This window comes from Aulostomus chinensis, chromosome 9 (genome assembly GCF_037954235.1).
Source record: "Aulostomus chinensis isolate RoL2024-O1b breed Wild chromosome 9, RoL_Achi_v1.0, whole genome shotgun sequence".
Lineage (NCBI taxonomy): Eukaryota > Metazoa > Chordata > Actinopteri > Syngnathiformes > Aulostomidae > Aulostomus > Aulostomus chinensis.
In genome coordinates, this window is record NC_141328.1 from 8,408,000 (window position 1) to 8,420,719 (window position 12,720).

At 41.3% G+C, this 12,720-nt stretch overlaps 2 protein-coding genes across 5 annotated transcripts in view; one reads left to right on the plus strand and one right to left on the minus strand.

Annotated features, from left to right (window-relative positions):
* The window catches only part of anks1aa (ankyrin repeat and sterile alpha motif domain containing 1Aa), a 68,103-nt gene extending 59,587 nt beyond the window's left edge, over positions 1-8,516 (minus strand). For all 4 annotated transcript variants that reach the window (XM_086213530.1, XM_086213532.1, XM_086213531.1 and 1 more), the window contains exon 1: positions 7,832-8,516. In XM_086213530.1, coding sequence (XP_086069656.1) covers positions 7,832-8,010 — 179 coding nt within the window. In that variant the 5' untranslated portion in view covers positions 8,011-8,516. The remainder of the gene's footprint in view (positions 1-7,831) is intronic.
* A 1,217-nt stretch (positions 8,517-9,733) lies between these two features.
* Positions 9,734-12,712, plus strand: taf11 (TAF11 RNA polymerase II, TATA box binding protein (TBP)-associated factor). The gene is made up of 6 exons (XM_086213534.1): positions 9,734-10,013; positions 10,181-10,393; positions 11,392-11,522; positions 11,635-11,722; positions 11,806-11,902; positions 11,987-12,712. Exons 2-6 carry the CDS (start codon positions 10,223-10,225, stop codon positions 12,115-12,117), a joined length of 618 nt encoding a protein of 205 aa, XP_086069660.1. The 5' UTR covers positions 9,734-10,013; positions 10,181-10,222; the 3' UTR covers positions 12,118-12,712.
* The last annotated feature ends 8 nt before the right edge of the window (positions 12,713-12,720 follow it).

Consider the following 12,720-nt stretch of genomic DNA (forward strand, 5'->3'; position numbering starts at 1 on the left):
TAGCAACATTACACAAAAACTAAACAATAGGTTTTTGCTAAACGCGGTGGATTCATACCTCAGGAATGTCCCAATACATTTTAGGGGCAGATCCACTAAAGATGATTAATAATTTTTTTTTTTTTTAAAGCTTCTTTTTTTTCACATTAGGTTTGGCTGACGTCACCTTTACGGAGGTATGTGCTCTCTGAGTGATCTCTAGTACAAACATGTTATCAATTACCAACCACAAGAATTCACATTTTTGGGGATTTTCACTCATGTTTAGAATTGTGATGAAGTTCATGATTTGGTACTTGTTTACTTACGGAGCTGAGAGGAATGGAAAAGCCAGACGAGTTGTGAACTCGGCCGGTGTGTAATAAACAGATTTGTCCTCCAGCCTATTAGCAGTGTGACCACACTGCCAGGGATTAGTCTAGCCCAGGGCACTGAGCCCACCACTGACTGGCGCATGTCAGCCACTGTCAGGGAAATTGGATTTAATGATGCATACTGCTAGCGGGTGCTGAAACCAGATGCCCTGCTGCCAAAAAGGTGAACTGAACATCTTCTCCTTACCAAATACTGACTGAAGAACCTGGCAGTAACTTCCAGGACTACTGACAATAACGTTTCACTCACTCTTAAGATACCATAGTAGGGCAGAGGAGCCAGGAGTGTAATTAAGTCACACAAATGTATCAAAGAATATATTGCAGACAAGATTAAAGGGGAACACTACAAGTTAAGTAGCAAAGACATTGAGCAACAACAGTGAAACCTATGACAAATCTGTGACTAAGATGTCTGAAAACTATTTCACAAGAGAAGTTCATGACCTCATGGTTCAAACTTAGGATCTTTTACAGTCAGGGTGATATTTTCTAGAAATCCTGATGACATCATTTCATTGGGGCATCATGAGCCTACAACCACAGCAGAGGCTCTAAGAAACTTTGAGGTAAATGCTAACATAGGCATGCTAACATTTCCACAAAGCAAACACGCTGATGGTTAGCAGGTTTAAATTTTAGCATGCAGCATCTAAGTTTAGCGTATGCTAATATCTGATCCATAATTGCTGACAGTATTGACCTCTTAGTCCAACCTCCTTCTTCATGCTGACTGGTCTACGCAAGAATGCACTGATGACAAATGGGTGTTCTAAAATTGGACTTATTTAAAACTAAAATTGCAAAAAGTGCAGCAGGATAAAAAAATAATGTACACTGACAGCATTTTTGCTGCAAGATGAGTGACACTGATCTTTGTGGGATTTTTGTGAAGAAAAAAAGATTAATCTGATGGAGCCAGGCTCTGAATCCCTTACAATGTGAGTCTCTTCCTCGCATTTTCAAATCAGAATAGATGTGTGAACTGTGAAAAAGGTACCGGTAATTAGGTGTGTATGTGCTCATAAAAAAAAAAAAAAAATCAACAAATGTGGGAGCCAGTGTATTTAAATCAATCATTTTGCTTGTACATGTCTTCTTGTATTAGATAAACACAATTTATTTGATTAATCACACTGTGTCCCAAATATTCCTTATGCATTTTGATTAAATATAAGCATCAACTCCCGATAGTGAAATGAAAGGTGGTGGCTGAGCTTGTTTGCCTTTTCCATTGTAGTGCGGCCTCCACTAAGTGTGCTCACGGCTCATAAACACATCATAGTGAGCGTTTCACAGAGCAAATGTGTTGCAGCAGGAGGTGTGAACAAACTGTGCACAGCCACAGACTAGATCAGAGTAGTCTAGCGGGCTCCCGCAGAATCAAAATGATGGGCATGAAAAACACTGGGAGCCAGCTAACAAGCTGGGATGAATATAGAAGAAAAGTAAAGAGAGAATCAGATGGGGTGAGAAAAAAAAAACGAAAGAAAAACGCATTAAATCACAGCCCGTCTTCTAACCATCTGACGTTTCCCACACCGATTCACAGCAGAAACATCTCACTATTCACACCACCATCTACCACCAGAGTTTTGCTTATAGAAGCAATCTGATGTTCCATTTTAACTACAATATTGACAGATGACGGACACTCAGTTATTTTCAGTTATGCTGACAACCCTCTTCTAGAAATAACAGCCAGCTTTTGACTGATGTGGGTGATGGGTGAAGGCTTTTTTTAAATGCTGCTGTTAATCTACACGACTCATCAGCAAAATAATACAACAGTAACTCATATTTTCTGACCATCTGGCTTACATCACACCTTGTTCATGACATGCTGCAGTGTGTTGCACAATCTGCTGTCAATCTGCTTAGTCACGCTAAAGCTAATCCATTCCAGAATTCTTTACGGTCCTTTTATGTGGTTTGCAGCAAAAGCAAAGCAAATTGTTACTTACTACATGTTTTAAAAAGATCTGTGATGATTGGTTTCCCGAATGAATGTACTGAGAGAAGCACCATTATTCTCTCCACGTACAACGTGTCTGAAGTCTAGAGGAGGAGCAGAGGTCTGTGAGTGCCCAGCAGGTGGGCAAGAAGAATGCTGAAAGCTTTTTGGGAGAGAAAGGAGGACCTCAGCCGTCAGACAGACGAGACGTCTGAGCTGCTAACAGGCGGCTAACACATGCGGGCCTGCGCAGGTCAACTGGGTGGGTCTGACGGTACCTCTCCCTATAAATGGGTTCAAAGACAGACACCACACACAGAGCTAGACCACAACCCTCAGCAGCCTTATCTTTTCCATTTGTCCATTTGTTGTTGCAAGGTTTACAGTGAGTAGGGTGAAATAGAGTTCACATAAACAAGCACATGAGATTCAGTAAATGCTTCAGTCTGATAAACAAGCAGCAGTTTCTTACAAAAGGAGAAGTACATAGAGATGGAGCAGACATGTTTGTTCACCACTACACATTTTATAGTAGACTGAATATTATAAAATGCAGATATTTGGGACAACTATGAGACAAACTAATCAAGAGCTGACCCACTTGGCTGAAAGAAATCTCTCTATCAACTTTGAGATTCTAGTAGAAATGGCAACACACTATGTTTCTTCTGCCCCCCCCCCCCCCCCCCCCACACACACACACACACACGCACACATATGTGGAATTCATCACTGCTGCCGGGTGTTTTGTCCTAGACTACACAACCATGGACCATAAACACAACACACAGGGCAGATCATCCGAAAATCAGATGCTCCTGGAATGCTAACACAGGAGTGTTAGATTTCCCAGCTACCACTGCTCCCTCCTGGGTTGAACCAGCTAGAGTTTCTTTCAGTTCAGAGGTCAGAAATTGATGAAATGTGACAGCCAAGAGTGCTGTTTTGCCCTGCCTGATGCCTTCCAAAGCTCTCACAGTGGGAGAAACTTGCTTGTTATCGCTGCTACGCTGTGAACCACAGCTAAGATTTAGGGGTGAAAGAAGTGTAAATTCAAATTAAGATTTCTGCTGGGGTCTCAACCAAAACAAGCATCTTCCCTTCCATAAATTGTGGGCTGAAGCAACTCTGGAACACTTCTTTTTGAAGGGTTGTTCTGATACGTTTCAGTTTTACCAAAAAAATAAAAAAATTACAGCTCATGCACTTATGGATATTGTACTTGGCCATTGATTTCAACGATATGGTGATTGATTTTTCAGCTAGAGGCCATCTGATTCCCACTGTGAGCCTTTTTTTTTTAACTTTTTTACTTTTACATTTGTACATGACTACAGATATCTGTACTTTCTACTCCTTCAATTTCAAAACCTTGCATGATGCTTTAATTTTGATGCAAGACAGACAAAATGACGAGTTTCATTAAAGTTTTGAGAATTCTATCATAAGTCATTTTATTGGATGTAAACATAGGTTCCCATTTGCCAAAACATATTAAAAAGGAAGGAGAAGATGTCTGCCATCACAACAGGTGAAGTAGAATTTTTTTTTTTTTAATTTTTGACTCCATTTAAGAGTCTGGATTTGTTTACTTTGACTTGAGAAAATAGGATGAAAAAGTACTTCTATTTTTACTCAAGTATATGACAAATGAAATGTAACCTATGCTTCCATCAGAAAAAAATCGAAGTCAAAAACTGCAATAACTTTATGAACATAAGTTTATTTTATATGACTAATTTGAACCTGGGCACACAGTGGTGCAGTGGTTAGCACCGTCGCCTCACAAGGTTCCGGTTCAAGCCTGGGGCTTTTCTGTGTGGAGTCTGCATGTTCTCCCTGTGCTTGCGTGGGTTTTCTCAGGGTACTCCAGCTTCCTCCCACAGTCCAAAGCCGCGTGAGTTAAGTTAATCGGCGACTCTAAATTGAATGGTTGTCTGTTCAAATGTGTTGCCCGTCCAGGGTGAACCCCGCCTCTCACCCCAAGTCAGCTGGGATAGGTTCCAGCCCTCCCGCTACCCTTAACGGATATGTGGTACAGACAATAGATGGATGATGGATTTCAACCTTTGCCAGAGAAATAGTTTGCACCAACCAGTTCCTGTAAATATATATAACTTTCTGTGCTCCCCGGCACAATTGGGAAGCCATGATTGACTCAGATGGTAGCGTAAGTCACATGACGAGCATTTAGCTGAAATGCAGGCAATGGGATGTGAGGGAAATGTAAACTGTTGAAAACACCTATAAAAGCAAAAAGTTCAATATGTGTAAAAATAGATTTAATCATTTCTTCCTTATGGTTGACAAAATTACTACTGTATTTTACTGCACAAAAGTCAGTTTGAGTCCACTACCCAAGCCATGATTGTGCGGTTTCCATAAAGGTGAAGCACTGCAGTGAAAATGAGCACACAGTGAGTCAAAATGGGATGCACAAACTGCCAAGAAACTCTTTGGGGTTCAGAGGGTTATAAACGACAGTATCCAGAAGATATTTTCTCAGGTGACACCAGCCTGACAGCCAGAAATTGTGACTGTAATGGGATGAAAGGGTTTGGAGCAGTGCCCAACCCTTTCCAATTGAGAACCAAATCATCACACTGATAGGAAAGTATTCCTTGCTAGTACTTAGAGGAAATAAAACACATCATGTATATCAAAGATGAATATCTAAGCTGCTCCTTATCACCAAATACTGTAGAAGACAAATTTATTAGCCTACGGCGACAGGGAACCAGTCTAAATGAGTAGGGTACTCTTAATAGGTGGTCCGATTCTATCCAAATGACAGCTCAATTTTCTTTTTAAATCTAAAAAGTATAGAAAAGCCCCCCAAAAGGTCTTTGGGGACTTATATGAATATGAAAAGCCATCATTCGACGCTTTGTCAGGCGGACAAAGGACATGGCTGTGAAACTGGGAGACGAGCCCTCATCTGGCTAAGCTCTCAGAGCGTCTGTCCAGCACTCCATGCATTCCTCTGTTAATTTCCCCTCAGTGGGCAGGCACTTTCCCTGCCAGGGACTTGTCTTACCTCCGGTCTAAGCACAGCAGCTGCCTATGTTTGGACAACCTGAGCCAGGAAGTGCTAGTGAAGACCTCTTCCTATAGACCTCTGGGATCAAAAAACTGAGCCAGCTGGGGGTTTTTGCAAAAAAAAAAAAATGCAATGAAGGAAGGCAGCATGTATGCCCTAAATAAAGCCTAAAGCAGGCCACAACATGGAATAAATAATTCAAGTATCAACTCATCAAGCATGTTTCTGCATCACTCAAAGCATGGGGGTTTACAACATGACCTCGCTCCTAAAAGAGGCCCTGCCCAGCTCATTTTGGTTTTAATGGAGAACCATGGAACAAATGTTTGGGGCGGCGACGGTGTTAAACACGTCGGGTCAGTGTCTAATATCCATCCCATGGCAACCAAAGGGATGCAGCCTCCTGGGAAAGAAGACGTTGAGCAGAGCAGTGCTCTTCAACAGCCTGCTTCTAACAACAACGCAAGTCTTGACATGTACCCCATTCCAAAGGAAGAACGCCAAAAATCTAGTGGAAACACACATAACACACCTTTAAAGAATAGCAATGAGGCAGATTAGATTAGCTCAGTCAGCTGATACACAGTATATTTGTTCAATAAACTGGTAATTACTATTCATTTATTTATTGCTAGTTATTCAGGCTACGGATCTATGTCAATTCTATATGACCGTGTAGCAAAGGTATAAATAAATATAAACTCATTTTTTTATACCTAATAAACTGAGCTAAAAGCCACACAGCGATGCAGGGTCAAAGGGGACAAAAGTAGCACTATAATAACTCACGATGATGCCCTTACACATCCTGACATTTGGTTATGCAAACAGTATCAAATGTCATACACAATGACAATCCCACACACTGCACTGTGGTCAATAATATTAAGCTTGTCCCATAAGCTCAAGTGTCCCCATGCAACAGGCTTTTGAAACCACGACGGGCTCTCCAGTCTGCCCGCAAATGTGTGAGGGAGAGAGCGTGTCTCGACTTCATGACATCTCAGAATTGGATTTCCGATTGCGAGGTTTTAATGTAATTACATTGAGTACACTGTGCAGTCTACACTTGATGCTTGTGCTTTACTGCAACACTTGCACCCTCAGATCTGCACTGCAGGATTAGGTTATTTTTTGATTGACAGATGTTCACCTGCATTCGCTCAGCATTAAAATGAGGATGCAGACATAAAAGGTAGCACTTTAAGCGGCCACAATTTTTGACTCAACATATTTCTGAGGTATGTCTCATCTTTCTCATTAGGCAGACATATAGAAGCCCATATAACCTGAGGGAGCAGGTTCTTTCCCCAACAACGGCTGTTCTTTTCTTGCTTGGCAGGTCTTAATATTGCGACAGAGCTGTATTAAGTTTGGGTATATTGCACAGAACATCACATAGATCCATAACAAAACGTCTGAGCCCAAGACAAGTCAACAATGCTGTGGTGGCAAGCCAATAACTCAGATATGATCTCTCTGGGACAAAATTAAACTCTGTACTTATCAGATCTATTATGCTGAACAATATTCTTTCCTATGACACAGCAAGCCTCATATGCCCAAATTAGGATGGCACAACTCAGCTGCCTCCTCATAATACACTGAGGATTTTGATGCAATGGTACATAATTAATGACAGGACTAATACATTACTAAAAAAGCTTTTTTCATGTATTATTTTAGCCTGCAAATCGGACATATTAACCCGAGAATCTGTCGGAAGACGTGTGACGTGGGCAAACAGGACAGGTGTGACTGTTGTTTGATTTAAGTCATTTGAAAATAAAAATTTTAAAAATCAAAATTCAAAAGGGATAAGTGAGTGAATGAATTTCGCATTGAGGGATGGAAGCATGGATGTCCTGCAGACCCCTCACATAATAGGGCTTCCATGGAGGTGAAAACCACATCAAGTGTTTACCTCACCAAGGACTCCCCCCCAGTGACCACTGAGTCAAACAAAATCCACCAAGCTTGCAAGCAGCTGAGCTAAGCAGAGACGGCTACATGCTGTTTGATATGGAAACATCATACTATTTGTCTGAAAAGGAGTTTGGCTCTTAAATCTGTGCGTTTTCAAATGTACACCAGTGTGAGTTCAAGTCTAGACTGCGTCGAGGCAATCAATAATACATTTGTGCCATTTTTAAAGAGACTGTGGAATATGTTGAGGATTTCTGCAGTTTAGTTGCATAATAGTCTACCAGCCGTGTGTGCACTTTACAGTACATCTGGCAGGCACACAGAGCTGAGAGCTAACAAAGAAGCGCACCACAGCTCCTACTGGCTTTGGCTCGGTTTGTTTGGCAATGCAAAACAATAAACAGAAAACTCAGCGAAACGAGTTGAATATTTACAACACTGAAGTACAACAATGACCAATATCAGACAATGCTGGCTAGTCTGGCTTCGCCCTCCTCACGGGTCTATCGGGTCTTCCTCCTTTTTCCCAACACCTACCTGAGCAGGCTGGAGAGCGTATGAGAGGAGGCGGCGTGGCCGCCGCTGTTGCCGCTCGCACCGGTCCCGTACGATCCGCTGCCGGTGCCAGCAGACTGTCGCTTCCCGGATAAAAGCTTCTCAACAGCGGCAAGGTTTCCCGTGCGCGCCGCTTCAAGGAGCTCCTGCTCCTTCCCCATCGCGGATCCCTGAAGACTCGGAGGAGGCGCGGGGAAGAGAAGGACACGGGATTTTGTTACGGGAGTGAAATTCCTCTGCGACCCCCTTTTTCTCCCAGTCAAGTTATTCCTCAGTGCCCAAAATGTGGCAAGGAAACAAAAGCTCCCTTCGCCGCTGTATCCGTCCGTCCCGATCCACGGTGTCGCTGGCGCTAAAGGGGGGGAAAAGTTTCGTTCAGCCGCACGGCTCCTCCGTCGAACAAACTTCCTTTGACCAGTCCCCTGAGCGCCGTCCGTCACTTCCTCGAAACGGCCCTTTCTTTCTGCATCTCCAATTCGAAACCCTGCAGACACACACGACCCCTAGCGCCCCCGCCCTCGCTGCTCGGGAGAGGAGGTGGACGGGCATAAGCAAGATGGTGCCTAAACCACTTTCATTGGGCACGAAAGCCTTTTTCAAAACACAAAACAATATCACATTATCCACTGTTAATTCATGGACATTGTCTTCTAAGTGTTAGTATAAATTAGAGACTCTAGTGTGGCACCAAATTTCACAGATTAACGAGACTGTCAGCAATAATAGGCAGCATCATTGCAAATCCCTGGCAGGCTTCTTTGCTTAACTGTGTCAAATTCCCTCTGAGGGTGTGAACAGGAACATTTCATAACAACCTGTTCTCAGATGACAGCAGTGTCTTCGGTGAGAGAAGACAAATGAGGAAAGTTTGTGACTTGTGCTTTACGAGGTAAATAGTACGAGTAGTCTTAAAAAAAACGTTTATATATGTGTATTTGTGTGTGTATTCAAGATGAAACATACTTTGTCAGTATTGCCTCAGTCCCATTTACTGAATTGCAAGAAAGACATTGAACACTGGAGTAAATACAGCATCGATTATAAACGTACTTAACATGTATTTGAGATTTAGATATTATGGATGATTAATGTTCTGTTTTTTTTATAGGCTTAACATTTTTTCCTCTTGTGCATTCTGCTGTAGAACTGATGCTGTCGACAGGAGGTCTTGTGTCATTCATCGCTTGTGACTAGTTTTTCCGTTCGAAAAAAATTAACATTAACAAGCAAGATTTTTCTATAAGTTAACTGAACATGAAACATTTTTTTCCCTGTGGAAATGTACGCCTGCAATAAATCCTTTGAAGTCCATTTCATTTTTTTCATCCATTCATCACAAGTGCAAAAGTACAGTACACGAAGTCTACTTTTACGGTATCTGCTGTATTATTCTACACCTGATTTAAAAATAATAATAATAAAAAAGCTCCAAACAAAACATTAGAGTTGAGAAAGATCCTTATCAGACAGGTCTCTGAAGTGGGCGTGGTCACCTGTGATGCCATGTGCCAAACCTCGTTTGGAAGCGTTTTGAACGTTAAATCGTCGGTCAGACTTTAATTCACCGGTTCACGAACAGATTCCTTTAAATTTCTGTTCATCCAAATAGAAAATGAAGTCAGCTGCACTGCAGTGAGCCCAAACCAACTAGCAGCAGCCAGCATCGTGGGTTCTACCAGCTCTCGCGAGAGCCAGATGCTGGTCTTGCGCTAAATTACATTTCGGATTTGTCTGAAAATTACATTTTATTTCCAAGATGTCCAGATAATATGTGATATTTAATGAGTAAAGTCACATATCAAATTTGGATACTTTTGGGTGAAAGAATTGACGAATGGTTGAATGAATATCCCGAACTGGCCGATTTAAAAAGCGTTTGCCGTCGTGTTAATAAAGTTCCTTCAAAACGGAAACGGAAATCGTAACTTGTTATCAACGAGCTAACAGACTTGTTGCAGCTGGAAAATAGACCTGCAGTGAGGATAATTAATCATTCATATTATGTTTTATAGTAACACTGGTTACTCAGTGTAGGAAGGGGGAAAATACAACTGTGGTCTGCTAACGTTTCATGGCTTTGCGCCTAATAGCAACAATTGCTAATCAAATTTTGGCATCACAGCTCGCTTACTGGTTGCTTTGTTGACGCCTGCCTACAGAGAAGGTACGTAAACGTTTCCGTCCACCAAACTTGCATAGTTTTTTCCTGTAATTTCCTTAGAAATTACCACTTCATGTATTGCACATGGTGAAATGGATTAACGTTAGCTATTGCTAATACCCGAAGTACTGCAGCGATTACTATTTAGAAAGCTGTCTCGCATTTCGCAGGAACCGAAGCTGTAACTTAAGTGTAACCGGGACTGCGCTACAATGGCAGACCCTGCACGGATCAAACCAGAGACAGCTCCAGAAAGAGCAAGTCCTGCCAACGAGGAGCATCCCAAGTCCGATGAACCTGAAGATGGATCTGAAACAACTAAGGCCGCTGACAAAACTCAAGACTCGACCTCTCAAGATCAGACCAAGCAGGACGTTAAATCTGTAAGTGGACGTGAAGCTTGCTGACTCCAGTTGGCACTTGAGACAATCGGTTTGATGATTTTTTTTTTCCCCCTGGTAAAAAAAATAACTTATTGGTCTGTGAAGTCAATTGCTTAGTTAAAAATAACAAATACTTAAGTGGTTCCAATAAAAATGATGTGGATTATTAAGCTGCTTCTCCCCTCAGCGTGACAGTATTTAAGATATATTAACAAAAGAGTATCATTAAAATAGCATGTGAACACATATTGCTTCAAATCGGCAATTTTTTTTGTCACTTGGGGATAATGTATATTATTGATAATGTAAATTAGCTGTGGACACTGACATACGATCACATTTTAAGTTGATATTTTGAATTGGTCAGAAAACACCTGATTATGTGGACATCATACTGCAGAAATCATACACAACGGTGTTTTTCTCTAGAGAATATAAGTCCAAACTTTTTTTTTTATAATAACATTTATTTTACACAGACATTTACACAAACATACTTAACATAAAAATATAAGTCCAACCTTCACTACACTTTTGCTTCTATCAATTCTGCAGGAATATACAGAATCAGCCGAAGAGATAAAACCATTTACAGGTTTTGTATAATACAACAACCCCGCAATAATTTCCCCCTTCATGAGAGGAAAGTGGAGGGATTCAGTTTGCTTTTTTTTTTTTTTTTCTGGCTCTGTTTGACATGTTAATTATTTTAACTAAAAACTGTTTTAATGCTTTTGCTGGTCAGTGTAGCTCTTTCTTTGTTAAGTGATCCACAATATTCACGAGCTAGTGTCAGCCTTTGCTACTAAATTGATCGCAGATTGTTTGAGCGTCTGTATGAAATCAGGTACGTGTTGTGAAACTTTCACACAGCCCAATTAAAAGATGTCTGTATTCCTCAGAGGGTTTTCTGGAGGTGCACACAATCACACACACTCCTTTTTTAACAGGCATCTCATAGTTTGTGGTTACTCTGATATTTTCCTTCCTCTGTAAAGGATTTAGCAGCTGGAGAGGATGAGGAAGAAGGGACCTCAGGTCAACCTCAATCCAAAAGACTGAAGGTGGAGCCAGAGAAGAAAAAGGAGAAGCGTCACAAGGTTGATGAGGACGAAATACAAAAAATGCAGTAAGATGGACACTTTTTAACCAAGCAGAAGACCATGCAATTACAGAAAATCTCCTATTAAATTCTGATTGTGTTAAACATCACCCCTTCCCCAACTGTTCTTGTTTTTAAGGGTTTTGGTGTCATCCTTTTCTGAAGAACAGCTGAATCGCTATGAAATGTACAGGCGCTCCGCATTTCCTAAGGCTGCTATCAAGAGGGTAAGCACTTTGAGTATAAGCACCGCGTTTTAAAATCTATTAAATTGTTTTATTGGCTTCATGTCTATTTATTATCTTGTCAGCTGATTCAATCCATAACAGGATCCTCAGTGTCCCAGAATGTGGTGATAGCCATGTCTGGTATTTCCAAGGTGTTTGCTGGGGAAATAGTTGAAGAGGGTAAGGGTCACACAAGAAGTGAAACATGAATACATACATGGACTTTTCCCTGCAGACATGTAATGCACGAATTTGTCTTTGTAGCACTGGACGTTTGTGAGAAGTGGGGAGACACACCACCACTTCAGCCCAAGCATATGAGGGAAGCAGTGAGGAGGCTGAAGAGCAGAGATCAGATTCCCAACACCAAGTACAAGAACATTCTCTTTCACTGAAGCGTGTGTTTTGTAAAGGAAATGATGGCCACAGACTGCCTGAAATAATAAAGAGGTGCTATCACAGGCTGAAAACCTCCTCATGGAGCCTCAGTAGCTGTACTACAGCCAACGAGGCTCTGGTTAGTCTGTACTTCGGTGACTGTAAGACGGAACAATCCTGGATTCCTACGTGATTGGTGATTTTTACTCGGAAGTATCTGTGTGATACAATCCACCATTACAGCTGAAACCAGATCTGCCATTCACATGTAATGTAATGATCAAGGTAAATGTTTGATGGAGCATTGAGTTCAAATGGTGAGATCATGTTTATGGTTGTAAATACAATGTTTCATATGGAAATGCTTTCTCTCGTGTCAAGAATTTCAGACAGCTCGTTAGATGTGGAACTTTTGATTTTTAAGTTAAATAAATTTGCTCCTTTCACTGTGCCGAACAATTATTTTAATTCCAAAATTGCATTTTAAAGTTTAGATTCGTTTACAAATCACATCATCATCCCTAGTAAGAGTGTTTGGCATTAAGCGCTCAGTCTTACACAGCAGTGGAACAGGAACTAGATGAGGTATGACGATGCAGACCTTTTTCAAAATGTGCAGG